This window comes from Dendrobates tinctorius, unplaced genomic scaffold, assembly GCF_039654945.1.
Source record: "Dendrobates tinctorius isolate UK_male_01 unplaced genomic scaffold, ASM3965494v1 ptg000049l, whole genome shotgun sequence".
NCBI classification, from domain to species: Eukaryota; Metazoa; Chordata; class Amphibia; order Anura; family Dendrobatidae; genus Dendrobates; species Dendrobates tinctorius.
Window position 1 is genome coordinate 24662501 of NW_027361717.1, and position 17961 is coordinate 24680461.

Below are 17961 nucleotides of genomic sequence, written 5' to 3' on the forward strand. Positions count from 1 at the left end.
ACACAAGACCAAACACTCATGACACACTGACGAAACACTGATGAAACACTCTACAAACAACTGATGAAGCACTGACCAAACACTGATGACACACTAAAAAAACTGACCAGCACATCCCAACTAGTGTGAACAGGTGCCAGCTAACACAAGTGTGGGGAAGGTGACTTGACGGACAGACTTGACTGGAAGTAGGAGGGAACGGTTGGTGCACTATGGACGGAGATTGACAAGGACAGCAGGGTGATAGCTGGGAAAGACAGACAAGAGAGTGCAGTACCTAGAAATGACCACAAGATGGCAGGGTGGAGTAGTTCAGGACTCAACAGCAGCTTAGGGCTTGAGAAACGCTAAGTCAAGGGGGGCGGGGAGATAGGAACCCAGGAGGGGAATTTCCGGTGAGGGGATAAATAGGACTGGTTGGGGTTCCAGGCAGGCTAGTCCCGGGAGGAGCTCGGCAGAAGACGGAGAACAGCGAAGAGCTCGGCGAGGGGACTGACAGGAAAGAGACAGTCAGGGGGATGGCCCTGACCCGACGGACCGCAGGACAGACGAGGCCCCGGGGGTACCAACTGGATGACGACCGCGGGCAGGTGAAGCGCTGGCGGTAGATTGGTTTAGGACAGCCCCAGCGAAAGATCCGCAAGGGACGTTACTTCGACTGGAGGAAAGGTACAGGTACCCGGGCCTGGAGACGGAGAACTGTAAAGAACTGCGGTGCGTGGTTGTGGTCGTCAGGAGGACGACGAATAAAATCCAGAACTTTTACAACTGAACTCGGCCTCTGTCTTGTCCTTGCTTCGCTGGTGCCTGTGTCGTCCGGACGTGGTAAGCAGTGGACCACCCCCCAATCCCGGCCCCTACCACACAAGAATTGTAAGAAAATACAAAGCTGCGCCTGGATTGTTTAGAATGGTAAATCTAGAAAATTGGGACTGCATTACTGCCATAGAAAATAGGTAAGTGCTGCATGATGTACATATGGAATTTCTGAAAATTGGAAATGCAATATTGCTATAGGAAAATTTATAGTAAAAGAAGGTACTTATTACATAAATTGGCCAATGTATTTGAACCCAACTGCAACATCATTGGCCAATTATATGCTAAGTGCCTTCATTTTACTGAAAATTTTCTTCCAGCAATATTGCATTTCCAATTTTCTAAAATTCCATATGTACATAATATAGCACTTACCTATTTTCTATGGCAGTAATACAGTCTCTAGGAAAAAAGAATCTACGATCGAGTGTCCCTAGCCTAGAGGCATCATCTAGATTATTACATGGTATAGAAGGTCTTTCCTCTGATGTGAGATTAGAAAAATTGGGATTATTTAACTCGGTAAAAAAGACGTCTCAGAGGAGATCTCATTTATATGTATAACATGTGTGGTCAATTTAAAAGACTGACATGTGACTTACTCCTTTTAAAGACCTTACAAAGGACCAGGTGACATTCATTAATTCATTATGGGTGAAAGAAAGGCGAATCTGGCTGCCAAATAGGAAAGGGTTCTTTCCAGTTAGAGCAGTCAGACTGTGGAATTCCTGACCGCAAGACGTAGTAATGGCAGATATATCAGTATTTGAAAAAGGTTGGATGCTTTTCTCTCAACAAATAGCATTGTGGGTATAGATAATCTAGAGATAGAGGTGAACCTGATGGACCTGTGTCTTTTTTCAGTATATGTAACTATATGTTGTTGTTTCAAAGCCTAACAGGTGTTTCCTTTCTATACTATTAAAGGTGTAACCATGTAATCAAGTTTTTTTTTCCCATTTTTTTCATGAAAAATAATTATAAAATGTTTATAACATTCTTGGTCATTATTACATCATTAATTGTGTGTTCCAGCTCCTGTGACGCTGCACTATGCCGTCGCTGTGGTGAAAAAATCGAGTAGCTTCCAACTTGATCAATTGAAAGGCAAGAGATCCTGTCATTCTGCGGTGGGAGAGGCGGCAGGCTGGGTCGCTCCTTTGAATGTTCTCCTAAAGAAGAAATTACTCTTGTGGGAAGAACCGGAACAAAAATCTATTGAAAAAGGTACAAGCGGGTGCGGGTACAACAGAGTATGAGGGAAGCACCAACATCAAAGTGTAATACCATTGTATAAGCTAATACAATGAAATGCAGAATTTAGTGCGGTATGACCATGGCCGAGCGGATGGCTCAATGCCGCTAGCGGAAGCAACGATGACTCCGCAGCATCGACAAAGTGCTCCAGACAGCATCGGGAGCTAGAGATTCGGCCAACTTCATATCAGCGCTTACAAGATGAATGCCAGTCAGCTTACAAGTGCTATATCCTTCCGTATATCCTTTCCTCTGAGGTGGCCGGTAACCTAGGCAATGTGCAGTAAACTATAGAATTAAATATCTCTTCATTCTTGAGAGCAAAAACATTTTGTAATAAGAAGTAAATCGCAAAATAGCTTCTTTTTACAAGGAATTGATAATTTATCCATTTTAGAAAATAAGATAATACCTTTCACAGATCCAAAATTTGCAATCCATAGAAATGTATTGGCCCAGACTGCACCCATGTGCATGGAGAAAATAGGCCCTCTGCATGTTTAATGTATGGATTCTTGTACACCATATCATATTGTTGTGTGAAAGGGGCCAATTTGATTAGTAAAAATCACTGAATCTACATTTGGAAATATCTTTACTGAAACAACAAATATAGAGAATCGCTTCAAGCGTAAAGTTCTCTCCTGCAGATTTCCAGGCTATTGACTAATTTAGAGATGAGCGGATCAGGCAAAATTCTAATTAATTTTTCCCAGGAAATTCAATTCGTAGTTAAGATTTTCTCCACTAATTTATTCTTCTTTATTATAATCTGGGATCTAGAGAGACCCCAGTGCATACTAAACATAAGATGTAAAAATACTGATACTCACCTTACCTTTCACCTCTCCGGCTCCTCCACTTCTTTTCATCACCTGTTCTGTCCTGACAGTGTAGGGTCGTGGGCAGGGCTGGGGGGTGGTCCCTCTGTATACCGCGCAGTGACGTACAGACACAAGATGGAGGCAGATTTCAGGTGCAACAGGTCCAAGTTTATTTTCCGCCGTCCGACTGACAGCCCTCACGATACACCGCAATTCTCTTCACGGCCCTCTGTGTCCAGGCCCCGTTACACACTCACACACCGTACTTTTCCACCAGGGATGTAATTACACATACCGTCCCTTTTTCGCTTAGCGACGATCCTGTGTGCGCAGTCACTGTGGCCGCCTTAGGCCCGTTCACCATCAGCACTTTTACTGGTCAGTTATCGTCTTCAATACGGTACGCTTCTCTCCGGGGCCTCGTCTGTACTGCGGTACTCCCTGTCAGGACCACCCCCCTGACTTCCTCTCTCCTCAGTCCCCTGGTTTGGCTCTCCTCACAGCACACAAACTGTCACAGACTCCTTGTCTCTTGAGCACCTCCCGGGGACTGGAACTTTCTGGAACCCTCCTGTCAAATTTATAACTTTCCCGGTTCCCTGTAACTCCGCCCCCATGACCAACGGTTTCTAAAGCCCTAAGCTGCTGTTAAGTCCTGAACTTACACTCCTCCCTGCCATCTAGTGGTCAACCCAAGGTACTGCACGTCATCTACACTTTCCTAGCTGTTTCCCCACTGTCATAACTGCTATCTGCCTAAACTGTGCAAACCCTCCTTTCTTCTTACTAATAAGTCCGTCCGTCAGGTCACCTTCCCTACAACCACATCTTCTTATTACCGCTGAATCCCCTAGCTAACTTACAATAGGGTTTTGCGTGATCTCATATAACGACATTCACCGTGACCTTCCACGCACAGGTGCAGAACTCTCCTGGGCCTCTCACTAAGCTGGGACTTCCAGCTCTGATTCAGCTCAGGACAAATCTGCGCAATCAGCTTCATTGGAACCCTAGCGTGAGGAGGCCCTGGGATTTCAGGGCTCGTGGCGGTGGTAAGAAGCTGTAACGAGAGGTGGATGGGTGATGTTGAGAATAGAGGGGCCAGAGAGGTAAGCAATAAAGGGAGCATAAGTATTTTTCTAATATTTTTATGATCTTTTTTCGGAGCAGAAAAATGGAGGCCAGAGATCACCATATTATTGGAATATTACAGAAGCAATTTACAAAAATGTGTGTAAAATTCCACTCCACTCGAACATACAGTATTTACAGTATTCATCTCCTCTAATAATTTATTCTTTTAGTTGCAATGTACTATCAGGTCCTTTCCAGGTTATCTTTTAATACCAAATAACAGATGATGTTTAAAGTTTTTTACCGGTATTCAAGTAAAAAATAAATAGTGCTGAACAATCTGTATTAGTGACATCATTTCTAGAAATTAACTACACTCCGTTTCCACCATAGTTGCCTCAGAGATCTTCTCTGCGAGCTGTGCCCCAGGAGCCCAAGAGGCGAACCTGTGTGAGCAGTGTGCCGGTCAGGAAGATCAGTGCACACGTGGTCCTGGAGAGCCGTACTATGGGGATGAAGGAGCCTTTAGGTGAAGTACTATGCAACTTTTATGGTTGTGTTTCTATGAGGAGTTTTTAGTGAGTTTTTGATGCTACTTATTTTTGCTGCATCACAATTTAATGTTTGTGTAACTTTTTGAAATTTACCATTTGACTCTTATTATCCTCTGAGAATTTTTTTTCTCGCATCTTGTCTGACAATGCAACTATAACCATGTTAAAGAGAGCTTGACAGAGCAAAATTCCATTCTAAAGAAACAACAGAACCAAGTAAGGCATTTTTTCTCAAAGAAAATTCAGTCACACCTTTATATTCCAAATCTGTCGCTGAGATTAATAGAGAATAAAAAAATCTAGCCAATCTATTGAGTGGAAATCTGTTCTATAGTGAAGCCTGCAGCAAATCAGCAACCTCTGGTGGGCTGAAGAGGCCACGTGACACCAATGTCAAGTGACTCCTGGGATTTGCAGCATCAACATCATTGCAATGGCATTGCTTTGTGAGGTCAGCATCAAGCGTTTTTCCTTTTTGAGGGGCATTGGAACAAATAAGGAGCAATTGTCTAGAAGTATTCAGCTCCTTCAATGAACCCATGTACATTAGATCAAAGTAGTCCAAATGTTCTGATTTTGATGGGATCGATCCATGATGTAATGCTTTGTTTCCCAACTCAGGTCCTCAAGATCCACCATCTGGTCATGCTTTCAGAATTTCCTTAGTATTGCACAGGTAATAATTCCATCACCTGTGCAATACTAAGGAAATCTTGGAGACATGACCTGGTGGTGGGCCTTGAGGATGGAAGTTGGGAAGCACTGATCTAATGTGTATGAAGCCCTCCCGACTCCACCCTGAGAGATGATGTTGGAGAAGATAAGAATCAGGCGTTTTGAATTAAAAATCCAATCTTTTTGATATGTTGCACCAAAGCACATGAGTATTCTACCGAGCATTCATGTACATGGGGGTGTCAGGAGGGATAGCGTTCGTCCAACAGTTATTTAAACCTTTTGGCTATGTTACTATGTAGAAAAAAATACTGCTTCTTTTTGATGCGTCTTTTTGCTCAGATTTTAATTGCATTTAACTGTACAAGGGTGTATGTAATTCTTGAAAAGTCACACCCACTGAGCATTTAAAGACGCTGTTGACTTATGCATTTTTCGTGTTTTTTCCCTATAGGCTTCTATGGGGAGGCTTAGAAACACACGTAAAAAAATGTTATGTTTTGAAGTGTAGAATCAGAAACTTCTATAATAATAATCTAATAAAATAATCATGTTTATAGCGCTAACATATCCCACAGGACTTAGCAATTCAAAGGGTACTTGAACAAACAAGATAATACTTTACAGAGTAAAGGGGGCTTCACACGTAGTGATATCGTTAGCAATATCGCTAAAGCGTCACCGATTTTGTGACGCAGCAGCAATATTGCTAGCGATATCGCTATATGTGACACTTACCTCCGACCAGCTTCCCCACTGGCTATTGCTGATCATGCGAGAACGTCCTGGGCCGTTTCTCGGTGGCGGCTTCCTGCTGGCGCCGACGAGCGACGCGTGGACGCGGGCGGAGGACGTCATCATCGCTGCGTCTGACAGGTAAGTAACGACTGCTGCTGCGTCGCTGCATCGCTGGTGAGACCTGCCTGTTTGGTAGCTCACTAGCGACCATTTAGCGATGCACCAGCGATCCTGACCGGGTCGTATCGCTACAAGGCCGTAACACATACTGTAGGTCAACACATACCAAGGTGAATGAGGGCCCTGCTCACAAGCTTACAATCTATGAGGAAAAATGGGGGGCACAAAATGCAAAAAGTGCTTGTCATGTATCAGGTGTACACCAAAAATGCATAAGAAATGCAATGATGCTCATTTTTCCAGGTGCCGGCCGTCGGGTTCCTGGATGCGCAGTCCGCGGGGTCCCCCTGGGGCTTCCTGTTCATGCGGGCATGGCAGGCAGCTCCTGAGCCCTGGACGCTTCGCCGCGCCTCCCTCCCCTCGCGCGCCCCCGGGCCAGCTCCCTCTGAAAGCCTGACATGGGAAGGACCGGGGGCGTCTTCCGGTCGCTGACGTCGGTGGCGCAATGTATTCTGGTAGCGTGCCAGGCTGACGTTGGCAAGGCGACGGCAACATAGCGCCCTGTATGACTCCGGCCGGCTTTTTTTGTGGAGGCGGTCGGCCGACGGTCGCATGGGGAGGGGAAAGATGCTCACCGGGACTAAGGCAGCCTATTTAAAGGCGGATGTCGGGGTTAGTACTGCCGGGTAACCATGAGGTCAGAGCAGGATTTTGTATGCCTGGATTTCATACATCGTATTAGGCCAAACTACTATATTGCCGCCTTTGTCAGCCATTTTGAAGACAACATCATCCCATTCCTTCAATTGTTGTAAGGCCTCCCTTTCAACCCTACTCAAATTATGAAAGGACTCATTGTTAGACTTTTTAATCTCCTCAATTTCCAATGAAACCATCTTGGTAAAAGTGTCTACCGCAGGTACCAAAGTTAGTGATGGAAATTTTTTTTGATTTATTGAATTTCCTCACTGGGAAATCAATACTCACTGTTGGGCTGTTTTCATCAATTAATGATTCAAGAGTCTCCAAAGCCTGCTGTTCCTCTATACTAGAAAGATCTGCTCCCCCCTCCCCTCTGTGATGCAGCATCTTCAAAATCAATTTTCTTGAAAAAAGGTGGAGATCCATTATAACTGTGAATAAATCAAGATCAGATGAAGGAGAGAAGGTCAGGCCCCTAGATAGAACATTTTCCTGAGCTATTGTGAGCTGATGTGTAGATAGATTTATTACCTTAATGCCATCCTTTTCTCTCTTCCTCGCTACTGGATTTTTCTTAAACATCTTGGGCCATGCCTTTCCTCATAAGTTGATCCACCCCCTTCACTCATGGAAGAACCAGAAACAATTGAGGAACTCCTGGAGTAACTCCTCTAAATTGGTTCTTTCTTCATCTGCCAGCGAAAAATTTTGTTTCACTCAAAGTCTCCAACATCACTCTCATATTTCTTCTGTTTATTTGTAATAATATTGTTCTCCCATTTCTCCACCTCTTTATCCAGATTTTTAATCATTTCTTGAAAATGTTCTGCACTTAGTCCCTGTTGGAGGGTTTTCTGTAACGTGTCATTTCCATTTCAATAGCTTTTAATGACATAATATTCTTTTCAATAATAATTGAAATAAATTCAAGGGAGCACGTATTAGCTGCTTTAATCCAACGGTTAATAAGATTCTCGTCGCCCAAGTCAAAAGTTGGAAACACATTAATCCGCAGACCCCTAAGGACAATTTTCTGCGAGTGACAAAAGCAGCAGTCATCCCAGCCACAGGTCTGGGGACTCCACGATGTCCAGCGAGCACACGTCACGTGCCCCTCCACAGCCTCCAAGTCCGGTACCCTTGGTTGCGGGTGGTGAGTGACCTTCGTGAATGTTAGTAAACTGATTAATAGGCCCCTTCTTTTGTGTATTTAATTCCTTAGGAAAGGCCTAAAAAATCAGGGAGTAAGAAGAATAATAAGGATTGTGCCATATGTAAAAGTCCCCTAGCAAGAGATTGGCAGAAGGACCTTTGTTCCAGCTGCATCCAGCGAACCATGGCGGAGGAAGCCCCCCAGCTTCACAGCCAGCCTTAGATCAGTCATCAGGTCGGAAGTGGAGGGGTCCCTTAAAGCGTTATTAAAAAAAAGGGAAAAAGAATGGGAAGGATCCTCCATCTAGCTCTATCTCAGACTCTTCCTCGGCCTTATCTCAGGCCGAACCCCCATCCTCCTCCTCCTCCTCCTCCTCAGATAGTGACGCGGGTGGTAAGCTGTGTTTTCCAATAGAAGATACGGATGCACTCCTCAAGGCCATTAGAGTGACTATAGGCCTACAGGAGGAAAAAACAGCTAAATCCCTGGAGGATGTCATGTTTGGGGGACTACAGGAAAGGAAAAAATGGACCTTTCTAGTCAAAGAGAAGGTCCAGGCACTCATTGAAAAAGAATGGAAGGAGCTGGAGAAGTCGGGAGCCCTCCCCTCCTCCTCCAAAAGGATATAACCCTTTGAGCATAAGGACGCAGAAATATGGGACAAGGTCCTGAAGATTGACGTGGCAGTGTCCAGGTCATCAAAAAAATCGGAGCTGCCCCTAGAGGACTCAGGGGTACTCAGGGACCCACAAGACAAAAAAGCAGATTCCTATTTGAGACATACATCAGCAGCGGGTGATTGAAGCCCGCAGTAGCCGGAACCTGCACGACGCGTTTCTGGCTGCAGCAGCTGGAGGAACGACTTGCCACCAAAGTTTCAAGAGAAAAAATCCTGGCAGATATGTATCTACTACATGGGGCAGCAGTTTTTCTGATGGACACCTCCGCTGACTCCATGAGATTGACAGTGAGAGCAGCAGGATTATCAAACGCCACGAGACGTGCGTTGTGGCTTAGGGCTGTCCGGTTGATCTACAATCTAAGAGAGAGCGCATTTTTCATCGGCTCCCACCCGTTACTGCACAGCGCTTCTGTATCAGATTGTCTCCTATGACCTATTCATGATTCTCCCGTGATTTCTCTCTTCTAATGGGCTTCAATCTTAAACCTATTATCACCTTGTGACAACCTTAATTTCTAATTAAGAATAGGTGCCACACAATGGTACATCTTAAATAAACAAATTTTTATTGTACAAAAATACACAATCGAAACCGGTTAAAAAGAAGGTGCCAGACAAAATTGACAGAGACCCATAAGTTATGGAAGTACACCACTACAGCGATAAAGGCATAAATGTATGGCATAACATTGGATATAAATTCATTGCATTCCCAGATGGGGAAAGGCACAAAAAGAGCATGAATAATGCAAAATGATGTAGTCCCCTATAACAACTTACAACTACCTCCAGGCATATTACTGAATTTAGTGGGACAATCACGTGTAGCCCCTAAGTGTCCTCCCTATCGGTATCACATGCTTAATGAACAAGCCAGATGTATCTATAGTTGCCATTACTACATACCGCAAGCTGGTGGTGCTTCCTAGGCATCCCTTATGCCCTGACACGCGTTTCGCACTGCTTCATCATGGAGGCGTGTCAGAACAGGGGGCCATCCCATTTAAATACAAAAAGACCACTATCAAAATGTCACACCTGACTAAAAAGCGTCATCACCCTGTGTCTACTCACTGTGCCTGCGTGAAAAAAGGTCCTGTGCCTTCCAAATAAAACCACAAACGGCGCATGCACGGAATCACGTCACCTCCGCCAACCAATGGGAGGAACGATTGGCGGTCACGTGGTCCGGGTAACGCCAGGTCCTATTAGGACACTGGGATACCGAGGAACACTGCTGACCGCTGCAAATTCCTCAAGGCATTGCACGATCCCGGCATGCGCACAGTCTCTCAGCACAAGGAACCACGTGGGCTAATAAAAGGGGCTGTCAAATCAATTAAAGTGCAAATGCAAGATATTAGTGTAAATTAGGATAAGATGGAAAGGCAGCAACTAACATAGTGTATATGGCAAAAGAAGGACTATATTCAGGGCACAAAGTTTAAATAAGTTACCCTAACCTATCATTAGTATTTATTTTTCTTTTTTCAATGAGAAACCATTGCACACTTACAAATAAAATACTAGCATACATTAGCCATTGCTGAGAAAAAATTCCCTTTTCATCAAAAAAGCCTAATGTGTCCATGTAACCACCATTAATAAATCCAAGTGCCTTACAAGGCACAATTCATTACTGCAATCCCACGTAATAATTTGAACAGTATACCCATTACAAATTACACCATAATAACAACATGCACCAATATCGCACTATATTTTTATATATGTAATACACATATGGGGTATCAGGGTACTCAGGACAAACTGGACAACAACTTTTGGGGTCCATTTTCTCCTGGTACCCTTGGGAAAATAAAAAAATTGGGGACTAAATGATCATGTTTGTGGAAAAAATATGATATTTTTATTTTCACGCCCGGGCATTATAAACTTCTGTGAAGCCCTTGGGGGTTCAAAGTGCTCAGCACACATCTAGATAAGTTCCTTAGGAGGTCTAGTTTCCAAAATGGTGCATGTGTGGGGGGTTTCCACTGTTTAGGTACATCAGGGGCTCTCCAAAGGCAACATGACACCCGCAGAGCATTCCATCAAAGTCTGCATTCAAAAACATCACTACTTCCCTTCCGAGCCCCGACATGGGCCCATACAGTAGTTTTCTTCCACATATGGGGTATCAGGGTACTCAGCACAAATTGGACAACAACTTTAGGGGTCCATTTTCTCCTGGTACCCTTGGGAAAATTAAAAAATGGGGACTAAATGATCATGTTTGTGGAAAAAATACTATTTTTTATTTTCACGCCCGGGCGTTATAAACTTCTGTGAAGCACTGGGGGAGTTAAAAGTGCTCACCACACATCTAGATAAGTTCCTTAGAGGGTCTAGTTTCCAAAATGGGGTCACTTGTGGGGGGATTCCACTGTTTAGGTACATCAAGGGCTTTCCAAACGCGACATGGTGTCCGATCTCAATTCCAGCCAAAAAAGTCAAATGGCACTGCTTCCCTTCCAAGCTCTGCCATGCGCCCAAATAGTGGTTTACCCCCACATATGGGGTATCAGCGTACTCAGGACAAATTGCACAATAACTTTTAGGGTCCTGTTACCCTTGGGAATGTAAGATTTGAGGGTGAAAAGATCATTTTTGTGGAAAAAATATGATTTTATAATTGTACGGCTGTACGTTATAAACTTCTGTGAAGCCCTTGGGGGTTCAAAGTTTTCACCAAACATCTAGATAGGTTCCTTGGGGGGTCTAGTTTCCAAAATGGTGTCATTTGTGGGGGGTTTCCACTGTTTTGGTGCATCAGGGGCTTTCCAAACGCAACATGGTGTCCGATCTCAATTCCAGCCAAAAAGTCAAATGGCGCTGCTTCCCTTCCGAGCTCTGCCATGCACCCAAATAGTCGTTTACACCCACATATGGGGTATCAGCGTACTCAGGACAAATTGTACAATAACTTTTAGGGTCCTGTTACCCTTGGGAAAATAAAAATGGGGGGTGAAAAGATCATTTTTGTGGAAAAAATATGATTTTTTAATTGTACCACTGCACGTTATAAACTTCTGTGAGGCCCTTGTGGGTTGAAAGTTCTCACCACATATCTAGATAAGTTCCTTGGGGGGTCTAGTTTCCAAAATGGGGTCACATGTGGCGGGTTTCCACTGTTTAGGTACATCAGGGGCTCTCCAAATGTGACATGGCGTCTGATCAGAATTCCAGCCAATTTTGCATTTAAAAAGTCAAACGGCGCTCCTTCCCTTCTGAGTTCTGCCATGGGCCGAAAGAGTGGTTCCCCCCACATATCAGGTATCAGCGTGCTCAGGACAAATTGCACAATACATTTTCCAGTCCAGTTTCTCCTGTTACCCTTGGTAAAATAAAAAAAATTGAACCTGAAATATTTTTTTTGCGAAAAAAAAGTTAAATGTTCTTTTTTTTAAAAAATATTCAAAAAATTCCTGTGAAGCACCTGAAGGGTTAATAAACTTCTGGAATGTGGTTTTGAGCACCTTGAGGGGTGCAGTTTTTAGAATGGTGTCACTTTTGGGTATTTTTTATCATATAGACCCCTCAAAGTGGCTTCAAATGTGATGTGGTCCGTAAAAATAAAATGGTGTTGTAAAAATGAGAAATCGCTGGTCAGATTTTAACCCTTATAACTTCCTAACAAAAAAAAAAATTTGGTTCCAAAATTGTGCTGATGTAAAGTAAACATGTGGGAAATGTTACTTATTAAGTTTTTTGTGTGCTGTATCTCTGTGATTTAAGGGCATAAAAATTCAAAGTTAGAAAATTGCGAAATTTTCAAAATTTTTGCCATTTTTTCGTTTTTTTCACAAATAAACGTAAGTCATATGAATGAAATGTTACCACTAACATGAAGTACAATATGTCACGAGAAAACAATGTCAGAATCACCGGGATCCATGGAAGCGTTCCAGAGTTATTACCTCATAAAGGGACAGTGGTCAGAATTGCAAAAATTGGCCCAGTCATGAACGTGCAAACCACCCTTGGGGGTAAAGGGGTTAATGGGACAATCGTGCGCACGATGTGGGGGTAGTTCCTGACTCCCCCTCTCCGAAAAGACATCCTCAAAGCCCTTCAGAAATCCTAGCAAGATTTCAGCAGAGACTGCAGAGAGGGAAACATTCAGACAGTTCTCCTGACAGTAATCTCCCCATTCAATGATTTCCCTGGCTTGTCAATCCACTACAGGATTATGTCTGACCAGCCAGGGTAGGCCCAACACAATAGGAGTGGGGAGCCCCTCTAAAACATAGCATGGAATTATTTCAGAATGAGTCGGCCCCACCCTCAGTTTTATATTATGAACAATTTGTGCGAGAGTCTTCTGTGCAAGTGGAGCTGAATCAACGGTGAAAATGGAAATAGGCTTAGCTAATGTACAGCAAGCAAGACCATGAGTTCTCACAAACTCGGCGTCCACCATATTGACTCCAGCTCCACTGTCAACAAACACCGAAATGTTCTCGGCCTTGCTCTCAAGCACCACCTCTGCTGACAGGACAAATCGGGAACTGCAAGCAAAAGAAAAATGCATGGCCTGCTTATCTAACTCCAGACCACCAAGGGTTAACAGAGTACCCTTTTGCCTTGGTACCAAAGGGCAGGCTCCAATATAATGGCCCCTTTTCCCGCAGAAAAAACAAACACCTTTTTCTTGCGACTATCAGCGGAGAAGTACGGGGTTGCGGCCCCTCCTAACTGCATGGGTTCTACCTCCTCCCCCAACACAGGTTCACTGCCAGGCTGATCCCCGGACAGAGGGAAATGACTCTCACCAGAGGGACCTGGGGAAAGTGGCCTTACCCACCGATCCCGAAGGGGTCTATCCACACGTATAGCAAGTGAAATAGCCGCCTCCAATGACACAGGAGCCTCATACATAGCCAGAACATCTTTTAGTTTTTCAGAAAGACCCTCACAAAATTGGCTCTTAAGAGCCGCATAGTTCCATTTTGTGTCAGTTGCCCACCTACGGAATTCAGAGCTATATGACTCTACTGACCGGTTTCCCTGCAGGAGGCGGCAAAGTCTAGACTCCGCCAGGGTCACTCGGTCAGGGTCATCATAAATGAGGGCCAGGGCCTCAAAAAATCCTTCCACAGACTGGAGACACACAGAGTCCTGTGGTAAGGAAAAAGCCCAGTATTGTCGATCTCCCTGCAATAAAGAAATCACAATCCCTACTTTTTGCTCCTCACTGCCAGATGAGTAGGAACGAAGTTTGAAATACAATTTGCAGGCCTCTTTAAACACAAAAAACTTGTCCCTGCCTCCTGAAAATCTGTCAGGGAGAGCAATCTTAGGTTTAGGCCGACCCGGCCCAGCAGCAGAGGCCCCAACACTGGCGACCTGCAGCTGCTGCTGCTGCAGAACCTCCCGACGGAGATCAGTCACTTACAGAGACAGACAGCGAAGTCGCTCAGCCAACTCAGTGACTGCATCCATCTCCAAAGGGAGAGAGAGAGGGGAAAAAAACCCAACAAAAAAAAACACAAAACTAACAAAACACATGCACAAATGAACCAAGTGTCAATTTTGTTTTTTTGTTGTTTTTTTTCTCTAAACGGTGTGGCGGGTAATAATGTCACGCCCGGTGAGGGAAAACCAAGTGTAACATAGAGGGAAGTGGGGATGGGTGCCCAGACACTAAGGAAGGGATTTGGAGACCCCTAGGCTAGATCTAATCTCTTCCTAGAACTCCTACCGAGTCCCTATATTGGTTCCTCACCAATTGCCGAACTGGAACCTGAGACCCTGAGTCTCCCTGGGGCCTAGTTCTGAATAGGGAACAGGAGGGAGATCGCACTAGGCAATCTCCGCTAAACTAAAGACGGTAAGGTGAGACAAACAGGGGAACACTTAGCTGAATCGCCAGATACGGTTACCAGAAGAGGGATTCCATACACCAACCTGGAGCACTCTGAGGAGGTCCAACACTCTAGCAAGCAGAAGTGGAAATGAAACTATTACCCGCACTGGGTCACAGCTGAGCCACTAACTAAATAGATCCAGACTTCTCAGGGCAGGAGGAGGTCGACACTGGGTCCTAGAGGCAGATGGTTCAGGGAGCAGTCTGTATGGACAGGCACTCAGACCTGAGGCCTGACGCCGGATGATAGCCTGTCACCTCCGAAGCGCTCATGACACAGTCCCAATAGTTCCGGTCCCAAAGTGTATCGGGAACCGCTGACTCTGTTCTGGCTCATCTTCTTACAGATGCACCTCTAGGTCAGAAAGCATTTAACAAGCTACTGGAGGAGAGCCGATGGTCGATCTGAATATATTCATGACGAGCCAGGATCTAAGCTGCAAGGACGATTTGGTGCTGATGTCGCTTAGTTGAAAAGGAAGATCAAAGTCTGTGGAAGATCAAAATCTGTTGAGATATCAAAACATTTGAAACTTGGAATATGCAAACCATGAACCAAGACAAATTCAACATTGTCAAAGACGAAATGGCCAAAACAGGACTCGACTTAAACGGAATTAGCGAGCTAAGATGGAATCAATCTAAACATTTCTAGTCAAACGAACATTGGTTCTACTATTCTGGCAATGATAACCAAACAAGAAATGGTGTTGCTTTTATTCTCTACAAAAGATTGGCCGCCACTGTCCCGAAGTACAATACAGTCATTGATATAGTCATCTTGATATGACTACAAGGAGTGCCAATCTATTTCACAATTATACATGTCTACTCACCAACAATAGATGTTGAAGTTGAATTATTCTGTGATAAAGTTCTAGAAGAAATCAATGCAAAAACAAAACTTACTCATTATCATAGGAGACTCTAATGCTAAATTGGGCAAACATGGAACCATTTTTGGAAACTTTGAATTTGCTGAATGAAGCAAGGCTATAATGAAGAGTCATTGACTTTTTTATGACAAATCAACTGTCCATCATGAACGCCTTCTTCCAAAATCACAAACGGAGAATTTACACATTGACATTACCGAATGGGGCCTATAAGAATCAGATTCACCAAAGAAGGATGTAATTGATCATTACTATTAAAATTAGGCCAGGAGCTGACTGTGGTACTGATAATTGACATCAGAGATTAGCGTTAAGCTGCACAAATGGACTAGACAACAGGTCATTTTCCAACTTTCATTTGAGCAACATAACTGAAGTTTTTGGAATGGTCGGCACAACCGATTTTCATCGCTGGACATGGATGAAAGAAAGCCTGAGTCATAATGGACACATATAAAGGCTATCATTAATGAGATAAGAATCTAGTAAGACAATAAACAAGAGGCAGAAGAGACCCCCCTCATCGATGGTTAACAGAAGAGACCCTAAATGATCATCGAAGAAAGACTGCTAAAAGCAAAAGTTAACAAGCAGGATATAGACAACATCAGTAAAAGACTAAATACAGCCATTCAAGCAGAGAAAGAACTTTATTACCAAAAGATATTTACAGAGATAAAAAGCGAACATATGAGGGGTAACACCAGGAAGGCATACCTAAAAATCAAAGAGATACAATGAAAGTTTCAACCATGAGTGGGCATGTTGAAAGATTCCAACAGGAGCAAATTAACTGAGAAAGGACAGATCAAAGAAAGATAGAAAGGGTACACCTCTACAAGAAGTACTCAGTGATACAAGAAGAAAAAGACAGGAAATGATAGATTCGAACATCCTGAAAGAAGAAGTTGTTGCTTTGATAAAGCTTCTGTCAAGCAAAAAAGTGCCTGGATGTGATAATATTCCAATAGAACTAATAAAGTCTTCTGATGCTACAGTTGATGTCATCACATGTCTGTGTCAGCAGATGTGGACAACTGGTAAATGCCCCAAGTACTGGACAAAATCGTTGTTTAATCCTATCCGGAGGAAGGGAGATTCTACTGACTGTGGCAACTATCGGACTATTGCGCTCTTGCCTCATGCCAGCAAAATACTACTGAATAACCTACAAAGACGTTACAGCCTTACTTTAACAAAGAGCTGGCAGAAGAACAAGCAGGATTCATAAAAGGCAGAGAAACAAGAGATGTAATTGCTAATATTAGATGGATAATGGAAATTTTTGCTTCATTGACTACAGAAAAGCCTCTTAGACTGTGTTGATCACCAGAAGCTATATAATAGCATTAATGATATAAGGCTATGTGTGTGTCGTGCCATCTGATTAGCTTCAGGAATCTTTAAATTGAGAAAGAAGCAACAGTCCAAACGGAACATGGTACATGGCATGGTTCAAAGTAGAGAGAGGCGTCAGACAAAGCTGCACCATTTCTCTTCAATTTATATACAGAAGGTATTGTCAGGAAGGCTGAACTTACAGAAAAAGAAGGAATCAAAATTGCTAGACAAATCACCAACATTCTTAAATACGCAGTCGATACAACACTGATAACAACAAATGTAGAATGAAGGAATTATTGTATTAAGGAGTGTTAAAACATGGGAGTGCAACTCAATACAAAGAAGAAAAGAAAAAAAAACATCAAAGAGTTGTAAATCCAGATAGGGGTAAGGTGTCTTAAGAGGCAGTATCAGCCATAGCAATGCTTCGTCAGACATTTGTGAAACGTGTGTCGGGTGTTTAGTGGGTAGGGTATTTTTACTAGTTATTGTACTTTGTATCTGATATTCTCTGCTATGTTTATCTGTAGGATGTACTGTATATAACTCCTCTATAGCCATTTGTATATGGTCATAGTGATTGGGTCACTATATGTTAGAATTATTAATATATACTATGTACTTTATTTAATATTATATATATGTCACATTGCAATGGAGAATTTTTATATTACTGGGGTTCCTACAGTGGCTCATCCACCAGTTTGCCCTTGTGTCTGCGCTTTGAGATTTTAACGATGTATTTTTTATATTCTGTATTCAATAAAGTTCATAACTTTTTAATCAATTAATGTTATTATTTTAGTCTTGGCACTTATTTTGTTTTTGTTTTTTCAATACAAAGAAGACAAAGAAATTGACTACTGACGGGTATGAACGGGACTCGTGTGAGATGGACGACGACAAACTGAAAGTTGTAAAAGACTTCAACCTACTCAGATCAATAATCAGCCAAAATGCAGCGATGATATTGGATGTTAATAGGAGAATAGCTATGGGAAAATCAACAATGAAGTCACTGGACAAGGTCTTCAAATCAAGGAACATTTCACTGGTGATGAAGACACTGCTAGTTCATAGTCTTGTCAACTCTGTAGTAACATATGAGTGTGAAACCTGGACAATAAAGAAACAAGACAGAAGAATAAATGACTATGAAATGTGGTGCTGAAGATTTATGATAGCGAGTGTCATGTCGGGAACTAATCAAGCCAGACCTGACACTGAAAGCCAGAATCACCAAGCTACGACTTT

General features: G+C 43.2%; 1 protein-coding gene across 1 annotated transcript in view; it reads left to right on the forward strand.

Moving 5' to 3' along the window:
- The window catches only part of LOC141091149 (saxiphilin-like), a 149979-nt gene that overhangs the window by 46340 nt on the left and 85678 nt on the right, over window positions 1-17961 (forward strand). The window contains exons 7-8 of the mRNA XM_073576547.1: window positions 1855-2046; window positions 4368-4503. Coding sequence (XP_073432648.1) covers window positions 1855-2046; window positions 4368-4503 — 328 coding nt within the window. The remainder of the gene's footprint in view (window positions 1-1854; window positions 2047-4367; window positions 4504-17961) is intronic.